Source organism: Cervus elaphus, chromosome 25, assembly GCF_910594005.1.
Source record: "Cervus elaphus chromosome 25, mCerEla1.1, whole genome shotgun sequence".
NCBI classification, from domain to species: domain Eukaryota; kingdom Metazoa; phylum Chordata; class Mammalia; order Artiodactyla; family Cervidae; genus Cervus; species Cervus elaphus.
Window position 1 is genome coordinate 12685295 of NC_057839.1, and position 18306 is coordinate 12703600.

Consider the following 18306-nt stretch of genomic DNA (forward strand, 5'->3'; position numbering starts at 1 on the left):
TGTTCTACGTATAGAAAAAGAGAGGCCATTGTAGATTCTTTGTTGGTGTTAGCATGAAGTGGTATGAAGGATGGGGCCACACTACGTGAACCCTGTCCTAATAAAATGACTGGTTAATTTTTAAGGTCAGTATGTGACTTAGGCTCAATACCTTTTTCCGTCTTTCAGTTTGTGGACAACATTTCATCTCGAGAAGAGATAGACCATGCAGAGTATTACCTTTACAAGTAAGTTTTTCATTTCATTTGACTGTATATTCTTGTTTCACATCCCTTTTTAATAGTGAAAGATCATTAGTACTGTATATAATGTTCAGTATCTGGCTTTTAAAGTTTGTGCTTTGGCGATCTTTCCATATCGGTGTGTAGAGAGCTTAGTCGTTTTTTTTTATAACTGCATCATATTCCTTACTATAAATATGTTATGTTATTTATTTACTTTTGGTTGTGTTTGATCTTCATTGCTGTGTTTAGGCTTTTTTAGTTGTGGTGAGTGAGGGCTACTCTTTATTCTGGTGTGCAGGCTTCTCATTGTGATGACTTCTCTTGTTGTGGAGCACAGGCTCTAGGCATGCAGGCTTCAGTAATTACAGCCTGTGGGCTCAGTCCTTGTGGCTTGTGGGGCCCTAGAGTGTGCAGGCTTTGCTAGTCGTGGCTCACGGGCGTAGTTGCTCTGAGGCATGTGGAATTTTCCTGGACCAGAATGAACTTGTAACCTTTACACTGGCAGGTGGATTCTTATCCGCTATACTACCAGGGAAGTCCTGAATATGTTATTTAAATCAGTTCCCTACTGTAGGGCCTTTGTGTTGTTTTTACTTTTTGTATCATGTACAACACAACCATTAATAATCTTTTACGTAAGTAATTTTGCACACAGTTCTCATAAGTATGTATATTTAATATACATATGTAGATGCAATGATACATATGTATTGACATACATACATATTTAGTTTCAGTAACTTTTGCCAAAGCTTGCCCAGAGGTATTTTCATACTACTGGATTTTTGTTACTCTGATAGGAGAGAAAAACATGTCTGTCTATCTCTTCTCTCCCTTTTTTATTTAGCTGGAAATACACTTTTTAAGCCCCATTCAGCACTTATTTTCTTTCTTTTTTTTAATTTTAAACTTTATTTTATATTGGGGTATAGCTGATTAGCAGTGTTGCGATAGTTTCAGATGAGCAGCAGAGGGCCTCAGCTGTACATATGCATTTATCCTTTCTCCCCCAAACTCCCCTCCCATCCAGGCTGCACATAACATTGAGCAGAGTTCCATGTGCTATACAGTATATCCTTGTTGGTTATCCATTTTAAATATAGCAGTGTGTACCTGTCCATCCCAGACTCCCTAACCGTCCCTCACCTCTGACAGCCATAAGTTCATTTCCTAAGTCTGTCAGTCTCCTGTTTTCTAAGTAAGTTCATTTGTATCATTTCTTTTTAGATTCCACTAAGAATTTCTAAGTGGAAGTCTAAGAAATTCAGGTGATATTTCTCCTCCTCTCTCTGACACTTCACTCAGTATGACACTCTCTTGGTCCATCCATGTTGCTGCATATGGCATTCTTTCATTCTTTTCAGTGGCTGAGTAACATTCCATTGTGTATATGTACCATATCGTCTTTATCCATTCCTCTGTCGATGGACATTTAGGTTTCTTCCATGTCTTGGCTGTTGTAAATAGTACTGCAGTGAACTTTGGGGTGTACGTTTCTTTCTGGATCATGTTTTCCTCCAGATGTATGCCTGGGAGTGGGACTGCAGGGTCATGTGGTAGCTCAATTTTAGTTTTTTGAGGAACTTGCATTCTTTTCTCCATAGTGGCTTTACCAGTGTACATTTCCACCAGCAGTGGAGGGGGGTTCTCTTTTCTTCACACCCTCTCCAGCATTTAGTATTTATGGATTTTTTGATGATGGCCATTCTGACTGGTATAAGGTAGTTTTGATTTTGCATTTCTCTAGTAATTAGCAGTGTTGAACATCTTTTCATATATCTCTTGGTCATATGTTTGTCTTCTTTGGAGAAATGTCTGTTTAGGACTTCTGCCCATTTTTTGATTGGGTTGTTTTGATGCTGTTAAGCGTCATGAGCTCTTTGTAAATTTTAGAGACAGTCACAAGTCCCTTGTCAGTCACATCATTTGCAAATATTTTCTCCTGATCTCTGGGTTGTCTTTCCATTTTGTTTATTGTTCCTTTGCTCTACAAAAGCTTTTGAGTTTAGAATTTGTATAGTGACACAAAAGACGCTGAACAGCCACAGCAATCTTGAGAAGGAAAAGTGGAGCTGGAGGAGTCAGGCTCCTGGCTTCAGACTGTACTACAAAGCCACAGTCATCAAAACAGTATGGTCCTGGTGCAAAAATAAAAATATAGATCAATGGAACAGGGTATAAAACCCAGAAATAAACCCATGCACCTATGGTCAATTAATCTATGACAAAGGAGGCAAGACTACCCAATGTTGGAAGGACAGTCTCTTCAATAAATGGTGCTGGGAAAACTGGACAGCTGCATGTTAAAAATGAAACTTTTTAAAGATCATTAACACCATACACAAAAATAAGCTCCAAATACATGAAAGGCCTAAATATGAGACTGGACACTGTAAAACTCCTAGAGGAAAACATAGGCAAAACAGTCTCAGACATTGCAATAATTTTTTTTTTTTTTGGAGCCATCTCTCAGAATAATGGAAATGAAAACAAAAATAAATGGGACCTACTTAAGCACTATTTTCAATTAACACAATTCCGAAACTTTTTCTACATTGCTTCATTCTTTCTCACAACTGGGAACAATTCCAGTGAACTTCAGATATACTCACCCCTGTGTACAAAGAAACATGTTCATTAAAGCACCATCTATACCACTAAGTACTGGAATAACCTAAAGCTCATTAAGTAAAAGATTGATCAAGTAAATTATGATTTATTCTTGTAGTTGATTTTTTATCTATCAAAAACTGTCACAGTGATACCTTACAACTGACTTTTCATGTGATTCCTTATTGTGATTTTAAAAGCCTGATTTATTCCAATTCCTAGGCAGCAAGAAAAGACTCAGACAGAAATTTAAAACGTTTCCAGTAAGTGTTACATTAGAATTTCCATTTGATCTTAACTTTTTTTTGGTCAAGAGAGTTTTCAGTTATTTCCATCTGGGTATATTTTTTAAAGCCTTCTTTAGATTAATCAAAATGTATCCAATTTTTTCATATGTGATATTGCTAACTAGCAATGAGACTTTTTGTTTTCTTTCTGAATTGGGTAGACTCTACCATCATTTTGGTGTTTTCTATTTAAATATGAATTTCAAGTAGATGAGATTCCTAACCTTAAATTATTTTAAATCTAAGATTGCCTTTCACAGTGTCCTAAGTTTAAATTCTAGGTCCTGAAATGATAATTGCAAGTGCCCTTCTACCCTTCCTGGACTTCCCGGATGGCTCTGATAGTAAAGAATCTGCCCACATTGCAGCAGACCTGGGTTTGATCCCAGGGTCGGAAAGATCCCCTGGAGAAGGAAATGGCAACCCATGCCAATATTCCTGCCTGGAGAATACCATGGACAGAGGAACTTGGTGGCCTACAGTCCATGGGGTCGCAAAGAGACATGACTCAGCCACTGACACTTTTTTTCTACCCTTCATTAAGATAAGCACAAATGAATTCCTCGGCGAGAGCAAGGCATCCACCTTCCTTTAGTGGATCTTTGACACTGTAGGGCTCCTTTGGTGGTAGTTTTTGCCTCTGGTGAAAGGTGCATTTGGGCTAGCACCTTTGTTTGCTTTGTTCATGGGAAAATGCAGAAAATAGTTCCAATTTATAAATAGGAACCATTCAAGACATAGTGCCATGGTCTTAGAAGAAATATGTCCCAAGTTTACCTCTACCTCTGAAGCATAGAACTGATTTCAGCGTGTATTTATTGAGCACCCATCGTGTGCCCAGAATTTATCCAAAGTGTTAGGCATGCAGTGATGAATAAGTTAGACACTGTTATTGTCTTCATACATTAAAGTTTAACTGAGAAATTTCAGTCCTCCTGAAAGACCTTCTGTGATTAATTCTTCATATCATGTCCAGTTTTGTGAGACCTGGAGTCTTACTGAAAGTCATAAAATCTCTATTTCCTATTTTTACTTAGGTCATGTAGGATACTCTTGTTCTTATTCATCTTAAATCTAAGCCATTGTTTAATTTGACATTCCATCCTTTGCTTAATCAAAACTAGTGTTCTCACCATGACTTAATCACTTTTATTTCTGTTCTTTCTCCTCCCATTACCACGAAAATATAGCTCTATTTTACTCAGCTTTTTTTTAAGAAATGTCTTTGTGACTTGATGATATTACTGTTGTCTGTGTGTGAGACTTGGTACAGCGCCATAAAGCTGCATCAGGTTTAGATGATGGAGGTTGGCCAGTGTTTGTTCATCAGCTGAGTATCATCTGCTCTCCAGCCTTAGGGGATATACAAAACACAGTAATGCCTCAGCAAAGTTACAGGTCAAGTTATAAACTCTTGGGGTTTCTCTCCTTTAATTGAAATCAGGAGTGTTAATCCTGAGGACCCCAAGAGCCTATGGGATTTCCACCAGTTAGGTTTTCAGCATGCATGGTTGCAGTGCCTCGAATTTTCAATGGGTGTCATCTCGGAGTAAACAGTGGAGGATATGAAAACATAGGAGCAGTTTATTAATCCTGCAACTAACACTCTCTTGCTGGCCAGCCTGGAGGATTTCTCATTTCCCAGGAGGTCTCTTTGAGGAGAAGGCTGGCTGCCACCTCTGCCACTGGTGCGAATCGTCTCCTGCGTCAGCCTGCAGAGACCAGGCTCTGCGAGCAGAGTGTAATGGCTGCATCTCCACACCTTTGGTGATCAGGTCTTCCCAGTGATTAAATAAAGTCTAAGAGAGGTGGAGAAGTTCGAAAACCTGGAGTGGTCCATGGAGAACTGGTTGAGCATCTGCCATTAAGTCAGATGCACAAGTAAGCAGCTCCAAGCCTCACAGTTCAGGGTGTTTCCGGCACATGCCAGCGTGTTAACCATCCTCTCATCCCAGCAGAGACGCAGCCTTTGAATCTCCTGGAGTACACAGGTTTAAAAGCTTAGGGGCATCAACATTAAAGAGTCCCAGGCATCTTTTAAGGAGAAATACAGAGGCTGCTCTTTAGATTGCAGGAAAGGGAAAGTGAAAGTCACTCAGTCCTGTCCGACCTATTCTCCAGGCCAGAATACTGGAGTGGGTAGCCTTTCCCTTCTCCAGGGGATCTTCCCAACCCAGGGATCGAACCCAGGTCTCCCACATTGCAGGCAGATTCTTTACCAGCTGAGCCACAAGGGAAGCCCAAGAATACTGGAGTGGGTAGCCAGTCCCTCCTCCAGTGGATCTTCGTGACCCAGGAATCAAACCGGGGTCTCCTGCATTGCAGGCGGATCCTTTACCAACTGAGCTATGAGGGAAGCCCCAGATAGCAGGAGGGAGAGCAAATATTCAACCACCCCTGTTTGGGACCTGAGCCTCCTCTCTGAGTGCTCACAACCTTTTGAACAACTTCTGCCCTGCTACTTGTAAGTGAAAAATGCAAATACTAAGGAAAGGGAAATCATGCTTTAAACAAAAGAATAATGTGAACTAAAGATGATTAAGTCAGTTAGTTCTAGGAGCCATATAGGTTGACAATAAAGAAATTAAAAAAAAAAAAATTTTTAATTTTTTAAAGTTTTTTTAAAAAAACTTTTTTTAAAAAAAAGTTTGATAATACTCTACAACAAACCCAAGGGTGAAAATGAGTAAAATAGTAAAAAAGCTAAATTGAAGTAAATAAAATATGAAAGCTAAGAAACAAGAGAACACAACCTGCTAAGAACTGTTGGGCTGTGCAAAATAAACATGATTAAAATAAGAGAATAAAAAAGGAGAAAGCAACATAAATCAGGATAAGAAGGACTTGAGCTGGGGATTTCATAACTGTGTATAATGTGGCTGGGAGGTTAGGACAGTAGGCACAGGCCCACTGTTGCAAGATACTCTGAGCAGACCGAGTGATAAATCCCTTCAGGAGTGGCTTGCAAACTGTCCTCCAAGGAGCCCTCGAGCTGGTCCCTCACAGGGGCCTCGGTGAGCATCTTGGAGAGCAGCAGGCTGTGTGGGACAGGCCAGGCAGCTCTGCACCCAGCCCTTGGCTGCTGCTTCAGCCAGAAAAGCTGTGCCTCCAGCTGCTTTATGGATCATGTTGGCGGGAGAGAATTCAAGGGGGAGGTCTGTGAACCTAGATGAGAATAAAATTACATTTTAATTTTCAGTTGCCTTCCAGTAATATTTAGCATTGTCTTCAGTTGCGAACATTGATAGCAGACTACAGTACTGTTAGCAGTGTCTGTCTTTCTCATCAATAAAGATTTTTTAATATCTTCTTATATTGATTTTCTAATATCTCATTGCATTTGTTGCCAGTATCTTGACAAATTATGCTCATCACTGCCTAGAACTTGCATTTATAATTAAACTGTTGCTGGCTAGTGTTATTTCCTTTATTAATGGAGAAGCACATGTGACCATATCTCAGGGACTTTGTGATGTTTTGATAATTCTGTTTCACTATAACTGGTTTCCTTGGTAACCCTGTGTTTAACTCATTATTCAAGAAGGTGTCATCAGACTCCCTGAGAGTTCATGCTGCAAAAAAATGTTACAAATCTCACTGTGAAGGCCTTTTACTTGGACTTACTCCTGCTTCTTCCCCTAGGCCTTTTGAAGTTTTCTAGTTCTTTTTCTTCTTTTGATAATTTTGTTTATCTATTTTTGGCTGTGCTGGGTCTTTGTTGCTACACGCGGCTTTCTCTAGTTGCGGCGAGCAGGGCTGCTCTGGTTCCAGTGGGCAGGCCTCTCTTGTTGCAGAGCGCAGGCTGCGGCACGGGGACCCCGGCAGCTGCGGCCCGCGGGCCGGGCACAGGCTTAGTGGTTGTGCTGCACGGACTTCGTTGCTTCACACCGTGTGGGATATTCCCAGATCAGGGATTGAGCCCCTGTCTCCTGCATTGGCAGGCAGATTCTTTACTCTAGAGCCACCAGGGAAGCCTGTGTTGAGAAGAAGCTTTTCTGCTCTTATTTTAGGTTAAACCTTCTAGAGTAAGATAGGCATACGGGTGATAAGTGAAAGTTTAGATACAGCCAGTCTCTTGTCTCCCCACTGGAGCAGAAGAGGTTTGGTGAAAAGTGACATTTGGGGAGGCCCTGAGATGCTGTCCGAGCAGTGCTAGGATGGGCTTGGGCAAGAACACCTCTGCTTGATTGTAGTATCATCACCACTTGCCCCACTCCAGCCCCAAGTTGCAGAGAAGCCTCAGTGTTCCGCCCACAGTAGCGGCAGAGGTTGGCGGCACGGAAGAGAAAGGTAAGAGCCCAGCCCAGGACAGCTGAGAGGAGGAGACTGCCCAGTGCTGGTGAGCTTGAGAAGGTGACTGCCGATCCATGCTCTACATTTGTTAAGTACAGTTTTATACGTCCCATGTCAGTAAAAGGAATTCCATTTTTTTTCCCCCCTTAGGCAAAAGATTCATTTCTGCTTTCTGCCCACATGCCCTCTCATTGGCTTTTGAAGAAAAAGGGCTTCCTACCTTTTGCCTTACTATTAATTTATAGTGCTGCTAAGAATCTGATCTGCATCTTGATTTTGCTGACTCAGGGAGCACGCTCAGCATAGAAGTCCTGCGTGTAAGCCATGTCTGTCCTGCAGTGAGAAGGGAAACCACAGGGTGAAATGTCAGCAGCGGGACAGGGCTAGAAAAACCAAGGCGGTGCTTTCCCAGCGCAAGAATTGATAACAGATGGGGCTACAGCTTATTTTTAAGAAACCTGAGGCAGAAAGAATTCCATGGAAACCAGAGTGGTAAGGCAGTGTGTCTTTCCTGGGCCACCTGATCGGTAGTTCTGAGCTCAAGACTCTCCAGGTTGGTGTTGCGGCCCACATGCAGACAGGCGAGCCCTGGGCAGGCTCTTGTGTGTCCCTTTCAGGAGGTGAAACTGCCTGTCATCAGTGAAATTGTGGCACCAGTAAAAGATGTTGCTTTCATGGTTTATAACAAGCTTTAACAGCGGCTGTATTAGTATTTGATTACTGCATTAACAGAATGCAGACCCAAGCCATAAAAATTCCTTCTTTCTGTGAGACATCCTCCTCTTCACTGAGGATGTTTGCAAATTACATTTTTAAAGGCATACTTAGACTTTCAAATCATTTTAGCATGGTGGCAGTTTAGAGATGCATGAAATTAAACTTGCTTCTTTTACTATTCATGCATCAATAATCTAAACTGATAATTTTATCTGCAACATAAATGGTCAGTCCTGAAGGATAAGTGATAGAAATTTCTAACATTTATATAGCATTTTCTATTTTAAGAATACATTTTTTAAAAAGGTAGCCTTTCAGGCTTTAGCAAAAATGTCGGGAATACTTCATTAATTGTCACACAGTGAGAAAAGATCGCTGCAGTGCTCCACGAGAAGGTCTGTTTTTCTCAGAATGCAGCTCTGTGTTGTCATGGAGAGTGGCGTGCCACCCATTAATGGGAGGAAGTCAAGGTTGCGTGGCAGGCAGTGTGCTGCCAGCATTTTCATCCACACTGTACCTGGGCCTCAGGCATCTTTCATCCATGGCTTAACTGACCTGGCATATACCAGGAGTCCCCAGTTGGAGATGGATGGCAGGTCAGGAACAGCTGGGGCGAGGCAGATGGCAGCCTGCACGTCTCCAGGTCCCAGGTTGGCAGCCAGCCTTGAGAAGGAAGGACCAAAATAGCTTCATTTTTCAGTAAGCAAAAATATACACATGGTACCTTAGAAGGTGAGTACACTACCCCAGGCCTATGTTGTAAGAATCCATTTCTGCCTGTAGGAAGAGGGGAGCGTGGGAGTTTATTGGGAGGGATCACTGTTCATGAGTTAAGCAGTAGTCATTTTTCTTTGAGGGCATAGAGATTGTGTTTTATAGCACTAAAAGGAAATTTAAAATCTTTCTGTTAGCATACTGCCAGATCTCATCATGTTTGAACATTATTAAGGAAAGAGCAAAGAGCCCAAGGGGCAGTGAATGAGTCTTAGAGCATTTTTTAGGAGCAGTTTCATACTTTAAATTGCCAAGTGCTTTATTTAGTTCTTATTTGCTCATCCTTACCACAGGCCTGGGAGAGAGTTAACTGTTAATGGCTCTGCATGAGAGGATACCAGATTGTCAGGAGCATCGTCCACACCTTGCCAAAGTCCCATGGAGACTCCACTCCTGACTTTGCACTTCTCTCCCTATGCTGATCTTGTTATTTCGGCCTGGAGCCTGGTAATAGGAGTGTAGAGGTAACCTTCAAGGGTGTTTTCCTGGCTTTGGTTCTGACATTCCACCCAGCTTGCCCAGAGTGATCTCACACATTGCTCTGCGATTTCTCTGCAGTAATGAATGGGTCCTTGGAGGCCCTTAACCTCAGAGTCCAAAGCAGTCCCTGCTGCTGCCGACATCTGTGGACAGGTGTTTGTAGAGACATATGCTTTCATTTCTTTGGGGTAAATATCTACATGTGGAAGGCTGGAGCATGTGGTAGGTATACATTCCAGAGTGTTCATACCATTGTACAATCCCAACAGCAATTCCAGGGCCTCCATGTTTTTGCCAGCAGAGCTGACCATGCTAGCATGTGTGTAATGGTATCTCACTGTCACTGTGGTTTTAATTTGTGTAAATATTTGCTTGATATTGAGCATCTTTTCATGTGCTTATCTTCAGTCCTTGTAACTCCTTGGTGAAGTATCTGTTTAAATCTTTTATCATGTCTTTTATTGAATCACTTGTTTTCTCATTATTGAGTTTTGAGAACTTTTTCTCTTGTAATTTTATTTTTCTTTTTATTCACTAACAGTATTTTTCAAAGAGCAGTTTTTATTTTTGATGGAAGTCCAGTTTGTTATTAATAGTTTCTTCTTTTCTAAATTGTGCTTTCGGTGTCAAATGAGAAATCTTTGCTTCACCCAACATCACAGAGATTTTTCTCTTGTGTTTTGTTTGAGAAGTTTTATAGTTTTAGGTTCCATGATTAGGTCTATGATCCATTTTAAGTTGTTACTTTTTTTTATATGGTATGAGGTAAGGGTCCAAGTTAAATTTTTGGCATAAGAAAAACCTAGTCCTGTCAGAACCATTTGTTGAAGACTATTCTTTCTGTGCTGAACTATCTTTGAATCTTGGTCAGAAATCAGTTGAGTCTAGATGAGTGAGTCTCCTTCTGAGCTGTTTTGTTCCTTCGACCTCTGTTCCATTTCCTGTCTTTTCTCCCCCTTCGGCTGCTCTGTACAGCATGCAGGATTTCAGTTCCCTGACCAAGGATAGCACGCGTGTCCCTGGCAGTGGCAGCATGGAGTCCTGACCACTGGAGGCCAGGGGTGTGTTTCCGTTGTCTCTCTTGATGCTAGTGCTGCACTCTCTTTGTGGCTGTGTCTTATAGTCAGTCTTAAAATTAGGTAGTGTAAGGCTTCCCACTTGGTTCTTTTCTCTTTTCAAAGTCGTTTTACCTAGTCTACTGCATTCCATATCAATTTTAGAATCACGGTGTGTGTGTCTGTATATGTGCACACATACATACATAAATATTTTATTAATAATGAAATTAGCAGCAAGATCAATTCCAGAAATATGTATTGAATGCCTGGCATATGGTGATGGTTTAGTTGCTAAGTCGTGTCTGACTCTTGTGACCCCATGGACTGTAGCCCACCAGGCTCTTCTGTCCGTGGGATTTTTTAGGCAAGAATACTGGAGTGGGTTGCCATTTCCTTTTCCAGGGGATCTTCCTGACCTAGGGATCAAATCTGGGTCTCCTGCGCTGCAGGTAGTCTACTGCATTGCAGGCAGATTCTTTACTGACTGAACCACCAGGGTAGTCCAGTATATATTTAGAAATAAGACAGAAATAAGGTAGAGGGAAGATTATAACGGATATGAAGTGAGATTGCTTTCGTGAAAGTCAGTAATCACTCTTTTTCCATTGAAGACAAATTTAAACTGTCCTGACAGAATTTCGGATTTCAAGTCTGTAAGACAAATGATTCTCATCTCTGTTTATAAAAGAAATTCCAAAGCCATTAGAAGGTTTAAGAGAAATGCTTTTTAATTTGCCAGAACTGTGGTATGTTCAAAGGAAGGATATGAATCACTACAATCAGAAAGTTTATAAATTGGCTTGGGATAACTAGATAAAATAAAGTAGGGTGAGAACTAATGGGGATTTACAGGGGCCTACCCGGGAGTAAGGCAGATTATAGAGAGAACAGCATGCTGGCAGCATCATACATTGCTAGTAGATACATAAACTGGTACAACTTCTGTAGAGAAAACTTGGGCAACATTCCCTGACAGCTCAGTTGGTAAAGAATCCATCTGCAATGCAGGAGACCCTGGTTTGATTCCTGGGTCAGGAAGATCCCCTGGAGAAGGGATAGGGTGCCCACTCCAGTATTTTTGGGCTTCCCTGATAGCTCAGCTGGTAAAGAGTCTGCCTGCAATGTGAGAGATCTGGATTCGATCCCTGGGTTGGGAAGATCCCCTGGAGAACGGAAAGGCTACCCACTCCAGTATTCTGTCCTGGAGAATTCCATGGAGTGTCCATGGGGTTGCAGAGTCCATGGGGTCACAAGAGTTGGACACGACTGAGTGACTTTCACTATCAAAATTATGAACACATATACTTTGACCAATAATTTCACTTCTCAGAACTCCTGACACACTGCATACATGTGGAATAATATCTGTTACAAACATCAAGTCCATCAAGGCTAGTCCATCAAGGCTTATGTATATTAGTTTTTCAAAAAGTACTTTTAAAAAGAGCCTCAAGATTATTCCCTGGAGGCTCAGACAATAAAGAATCTGCCTGCAATGCAGGAGACTTGGGTTCAATTGCTGTGACAGGAGGATCCCCTGGAGAAAGGAGTAGTGTAACCCATTCCAGTATTCCTGCCTAGAGAGTTCCATGGACAGAGGAGCACATTTTGGGGGCCTTCCTTGATGGCTCAGATGGTAAAGAATTTGCCTGCAATGCAAGAAATCCAGGTTCAATCTCTGGGTTGGGAAGATCTCCCGGAAAAGGGAATGGCAACCCTCTCCAGTATTCTTGCCCGAAGAATTCCATGGACAGAGGAGCCTGGTAGGCTGCAGTCATGGGGTCACAAACAGTCGGACACGACTGAGCAACTAACACTTCTGCAAGACTGTTAGTTGTCAGTAGATTCCTGAGCAGTGTGCATCATAAAAGTATTTCAAGAACATTAGTAACAGTAAATTTTGGACTGAAAGAGATTAAATGTTGGAGGAAATTTATTGTCTATACTTAGGGTGATAAAAGTCCTGTCTTGCAGTAGTTGACAGTGGAAATGAAGAGAGATATTTTGCACATAAGTAGGAAAAGTCAGTAGGGTTAGTGACAGGATAAATATATTTAGAAAACAAGGAAGGTCAAAAATGAACTGAAAAAAAAAAAAAAAAAAAGAAGAAAAAAAAAAAAAAAAAAAAAAAAAAAAGAAAAAAAAAAAAAAAAGAAAAAAGAAAGAAAAAAAGAAAAAAAAAATGAACTGAAAATTGAACCTCAGTTAATGAGGATATGTCTGGTACATTGATAGAAGTACTTGAAGTACATTTAGAAGACAGCAAGGGGGTGAGTTTTTCTTTTGCCTCTTCATTGTTGACATATCTATTTCCAGATTTGCTGCATCACATCTTATGCCTACTGACCACAGACCTTCGGAGAAAGAACAACTGCAAAACATACCTACATTAGGGCCTGCCTGATATCCTGGCACCAGGATAGACTAGGTGCTCTCTGAAGTCCTGCTAGCTCTCAGAATCTGTGAAGTTAAGACTTAGGAAGACTAACTGATTGTTTCTGTGTGACAAGTCCGAACTCTAGGTTGTGGATGAAGGCCGGACTTCAAGTTCAGAGGCTCACCAGCTAGACCAGCTTGCCTCTTTGTGCTAGTTCTTTTTCCTGAGGCAGTCTAGGTAATAAACCAGAATGTACAGTGAATACTAAATACTTCTTAATAAAGTGACCTGAATTTAACTAAACCCAGAAAAACCAAGCATGTGCAGAGGTTCACCAGTTAAAAATACATCGTCATGGGGGGAAAAGTGCTGAAAAGACCCTGAAGGAATCACAGTGGGAGGGAAGAGTCAGGACCTGTGTTTTCAGGACCAGTTTCCTGGGTTCCTGTTTATCGGTAACTTGGAATTAATGAACTCCCTGAACATCAGCTTCCTAGATGAGCAAATGGTCCTGGAGCCCTCTCAAGGGACCTTACATATCTGAAACCTGGGTTTCTCAGTCTCAGTGATGCAGAGATGTAGAAGTTGCTCAGTCGTATGTGACTCTTTGCAGTCCCATGGTCTGTAGCCTACCAGGCTCCTCTGTCCGTGGACTTTCCCAGGCAAGAGTACTGGAGTGAGTTGCCATTTCCTTCTCCAGGGCATCTTCCCAACTCGGGGATCGAACCCAGGTCTCTCGCATTCCAGGCAGACACTTTACCCTCTGAGCCACCAGGGAAGCCCATGTTAGACTTTTATTGCCAGGAGCTTCAGACTTTGAAAGTATCAGTTCAGTTCAGTCGTGTCCCACTCTTTGTGACCCCATGGACTGCAGCACACCAGGCTTCCTTGTCCTTCACCAACTCCCAGAGCTTGCTCCAACTCATGTCCATCGAGTCAGTGATGCCATCCAACCATCTTATCTTCTGTCGTCCCCTTCTCCTGCCTTCAATCTTTCCCAGCATCAGGGTCTTTAATAGTGAGTCAGTTCTTCGCATCAGGTGGCCTAAGTATTGGAATTTCAGCTTCAGCATCAGCCTTTGCAATGGATATTCAGGACTGATTTCCTTTAGGATTGACTGGTTTGATCTCCTTGCAGTCCGAGGGACTCTCAAGAGCCTTCTCTAACACCACAGTTCAAAAGCATCAATTCTTTGGTGCTCAGCCTTCTTTATAGTCCAACTCTCACATCCATACATGACAACTGGAAAAGCCATAGCTTTGACTAGACAAACCTTGGGCAATGTCTCTGCTTTTGAATTCGCTCTCTAGTTTTGTCATAGCTTTTCTTCCAGGGAGCAAGTGTCTTTTAACTTCATGGCTGCAGTCACCATCTGCAGTGATTTTGGAGCCAAGAAAGTAAGTCTGTCACTGTTTCCTTTGTTTCTCCATCTATTTCTCATGAAGTCATGGGACCGGATGCCATGATCTTCGTTTTCTGAATGTTGAGTTTTAAGCTAGCTTTTTCACTCTCCTCTTCACTTTTATCAAGAGGCTCTTTAGTTCCTCTTCCCTTTCTGCCATAATGGTGGTGTCATCTGCATATCTGAGGTTATTGGTATTTCTCCCGGCAGTCTTGATTCCAGCTTGTACTTCATCCAGCCCAGCATTTCTCATAATGTACTCTGCATATAAGTTAAATGAGCAGGGTGACAATATACAGCCTTGACACACTCCTTTTCCTATTTGGAACCAGTCTGTTGTTCCATGCCCAGTTCTAACTGTTGCTTCCTGACCTGCTTACGGGTTTCTCAAGAGGCAGGTCAGGTGGTCTGGTATTCCCATCTCCTTCAGAATTTTCCACAGTTTATTGTGATCCACACAGTCAAAGGCTTTGGTGTCATCAATAAAGCAGAAATAGATGTTTTTCTGGAACTCTCTTGCTTTTTCGATGATCCAGCAGATGTTGGCAATTCGATCTCTGGTTCCTCTGCCTTTTCTAAAACCAGCTTGAACGTCTGGAAGTTCACGGTTCACGTATTGCTGAAGCCTGGCTTGGAGAATTTTGAGCATTACTTTACTAGTGTGTGAGATGAGTGCAATTGTGTGGTAGTTTGAGCATTCTTTGGCATTGCCTTTCTTTGGGATTGGAATGAAAACTGACCTTTTCCAGTCCCGTGGCCACTGCTGAGTTTTCCAAATTTCCTGGCATATTGAGTGCAGCGTTTTAACAGCATCATCCTTTAGGATGATGGTTAAGCCACAGAGACTGAGCCAGACCTGCCTTTGAAAGTATAAGGTTATAGTTTTCACTTAGTTTCTCATTCAGAGCCTTATTTATTTAAATAATTGAACTGAAGTTCAAATACCTTAACCATGAATATCAAAGGAACAGCTAACAGATGTAAAATTAAACAGAAAGGATAGAGAATCACTCATTCTCTTCCAGATTTGGGAGGCAGGCTTCTTCATTTACCATCTTACCTGTAAGTACCATTGGCACATTTCTTGGTATGAGAGTAGGGTATTCACTCTTTTGTTTTCCAGATAACTAATTTCTGTGCTCTATATATTTGATATTTTCCTATCATTTTTGTCTGAAAGGCCCACAAAAATGCCTTGCGTATACATGGGATTTAGAAAGAGAGGGCTAAATTCCAATAGCCCTATTCCAATAGCTACAGAAACCTCTGCAAATTAAACCTAAAATCTCCTATAGTTCCTATAACAAGATATATCCAAAGTTTTTTCTACAGTGTAGAATCCTTTGAGCCAAAAATCTGTTTACTGGTTATTTTCATTAGCTATGAAGTCATATTATGGTGCCAGGAATTAAAGCTATAGGACAGAGAGAAAGTATAACTGAACAGATTTAAACAAAGAGACTTTGGTATGGTTTTGTATTGAGGTTTGATTTAAAGATAATTAAGATCTTTTCAGGAGCTGGTGCAGTATTTAAGGGAGAGATGAGTAGATAAACAGAAGCTATGGGAAGAGATTTTTGAGGTTTCGGTGGATTGCATCATGAATTTTGAGGCCAATAGCAAATGAATTCCCAAATATTTCCATATCCTGTGGGTGTAGACAAGAGAACATTTGAGAAACTAGATGTATTTGATGTGCATTCTCTTCAGTGCTCTTGGCTCCTATCATTTCCATGCCAGATTTCCTGTTATGTTTGTTATTTTTTTTCAACCAGGCAGGAGTCTATTTTGAAATCTGTTCTTTTTTATTATAAGTGCTGACATTAAGACAAATGTATCACCAGTTTCGTAGCTCATGGTGAGCAAAGCTGGGGCTTGCAGCAGGTCGTCGAGCACCCGGCCACCACAGCACGTGAACACTGTGTGTACTGCATGCTGACTGTTTCACAGCTCCATGATGGATGCTCCTCGGAGGGGAGACTTAAGTCGGTCATCAGTCTCTATTGATAAAAGCCCAGGCAGAGTTTTGATGGGAAGGACACCGAAATTATTTGTTAAAACGAGAACTTTGTGAAACTTACACACAGAGATTGTTACGATCCTCCGTTTGCTGACTTAATAGCGGGTAGTGACAGGTCACATGTGTGGCACACTTAGGCGGTGTTTTTAGACTCCAGCCATGATGGACTGCTGCTTTCTGAATGTGCCCTGTACTCTATTGTCTTTGCCCCCGCTTTCCCCTCCATTCTCTGTCTCATCCTGCAGTAGAATACAGCCTGTCTTCAAGATCTGTCCTAAATTCTGCTGCATCCATAAACTTGCTTTGATCTTCATCATTTGATTGTGATTCCTCTGACCCCTTCTATAGAATGTTCCTTTATCTCTTCAGGAGTGCTTATTTAGTTTTTTCTTTTGACTAATCAAAGATATGTTCTTATTTTTCTTTACTTGAGAAACAGTATAATGTATTAGATAAGAACATGACCTCTCTGGAGCCAGTCTGTCTGAAGTTGAATACAGTTCTCTATGAACTGTATGATTTAGTGACTTAAATTCTCTGTCCCTCAGTTTCCTTGTCCACAAAATGGGGATTAAAATAGTGCCTGTGATTTAAGATAAGTATATGAGACCTGAAGAAGTAAATACATTGAGGTCCTTAGGATGATCTTGGGACACAGAGAAGGTCGATGTTCGATTAACTAGGCTTTAGTGTTGGTTTTACTCAATTGCAGCATCGTAAAGAACAGGGACTGTCTTTTTCCCACACTTCTCTCCTAGGGAAAATATATTTTGACTCTAGTTTTGATTTCAAGGATTAATCTCCCTCCATCTTCACCACTGTCACCCCAAGGACATCAAGGTAAAAAGACTATCATGACTTGGGGATAGGGAGAAATAGATGCCTACAGGAGCATCTGTGAACAAACAGGAGGAGTTAAACACCCTGATGGAAAGGACATCACATTTTTTGGAAAGCTGTCTGACCCTAAAATAGGAAGGGCTCATATATATGCCCATATTGCTTAAGCTTTACAGCAACTGAAAACCAGAAGGGGGCAGCAGAAAGTCACCTGCTTCCCATCTGTGGCGACAAGGAGACGCCTAAAGAAGGTGATTTCCCATTAGGAACAACCTGCACCAAAACTGATCTCCGATAAGATGTTATTGAATCGCCAATCAAGATGCAGATTAGACACAAAAAGAGAACTCTGTTCTGAAGGCTGGGAGCATGACAGAAAAACATTAAACAGTGAAATAGAAACGGAGGGACTGCTGCCAGTGATTTTAGCTCTGATACCTGTAGTACACAAGAACAGCTCAGAATGGATTAAAGTGCTTAATGTCAGCATTCTCCATTCTTTATTTTGCTTTATTTTATTGGGGTTTTTTTTCCCGCCAGCAGTAGAAACTTAGAGTTTCTCTTTAATATGGAAAACCAGGCTGACCCCTGTGGCCTTACAGGATAGGTTAGAACATGAAAAATTTTCCATATTTTTTAAATTATGTTTTGCTTATGAAAAAATTACATACTTTTTTCAGTTTTTTATGGAAAAAAATCACTCACTTATTAATGTGCTTCCTACCGTGCTTTACTACACCTTTCCATTTTGTTTTGAAATATTTAACACTAACTCAGCTTTCAGCTATAAATTCAGTGTAATTCCAACTGAAGTCTCAGCAAATTTTTGGAACCTGAGAACATCCTAAAATTCAGTGAAAGAGTAAAGGGCCAAAAATACTAAGACACCTTTAAGGAGATTTAAGATAAAATGATTGCTCTTCAAGGTAGATAACAAAAATTAGTGGGAAGCTGCAATAAATGAGATGTTGGATTAGACTTAGATAAACAGAATAGAGAGCCCAGAAATGTATTTGTACACATGGAAACTTGAGATGTTTTATATGTATCACAGGAGAAAGACTAGTTAATAAATGGCATTTGAACAATTGATTATATGAAAAAAAGTTAATTCCTATCTCAAAACACAAGTGCACACACATTTTTTAAAAAGCTAATTTAAAACTTAAATGGAAAAAGCAAAGTATAAAGCTTCTTTAAAAAATATAGGAACATATTAATAT

The 18306-nt window shown here is 41.0% G+C and overlaps 1 protein-coding gene across 2 annotated transcripts in view; it reads left to right on the plus strand.

The window, feature by feature from the left end:
* The window catches only part of MRPS27 (mitochondrial ribosomal protein S27), a 101071-nt gene that overhangs the window by 27579 nt on the left and 55186 nt on the right, over positions 1 to 18306 (plus strand). Inside the window, exon 4 of one of the 2 annotated variants that reach the window (XM_043887456.1) lies at positions 169 to 227. The exons of the other annotated variant lie outside the window; for it this stretch is intronic. Coding sequence (XP_043743391.1) covers positions 169 to 227 — 59 coding nt within the window. The remainder of the gene's footprint in view (positions 1 to 168; positions 228 to 18306) is intronic. 2 annotated transcript variants of the gene reach the window in all.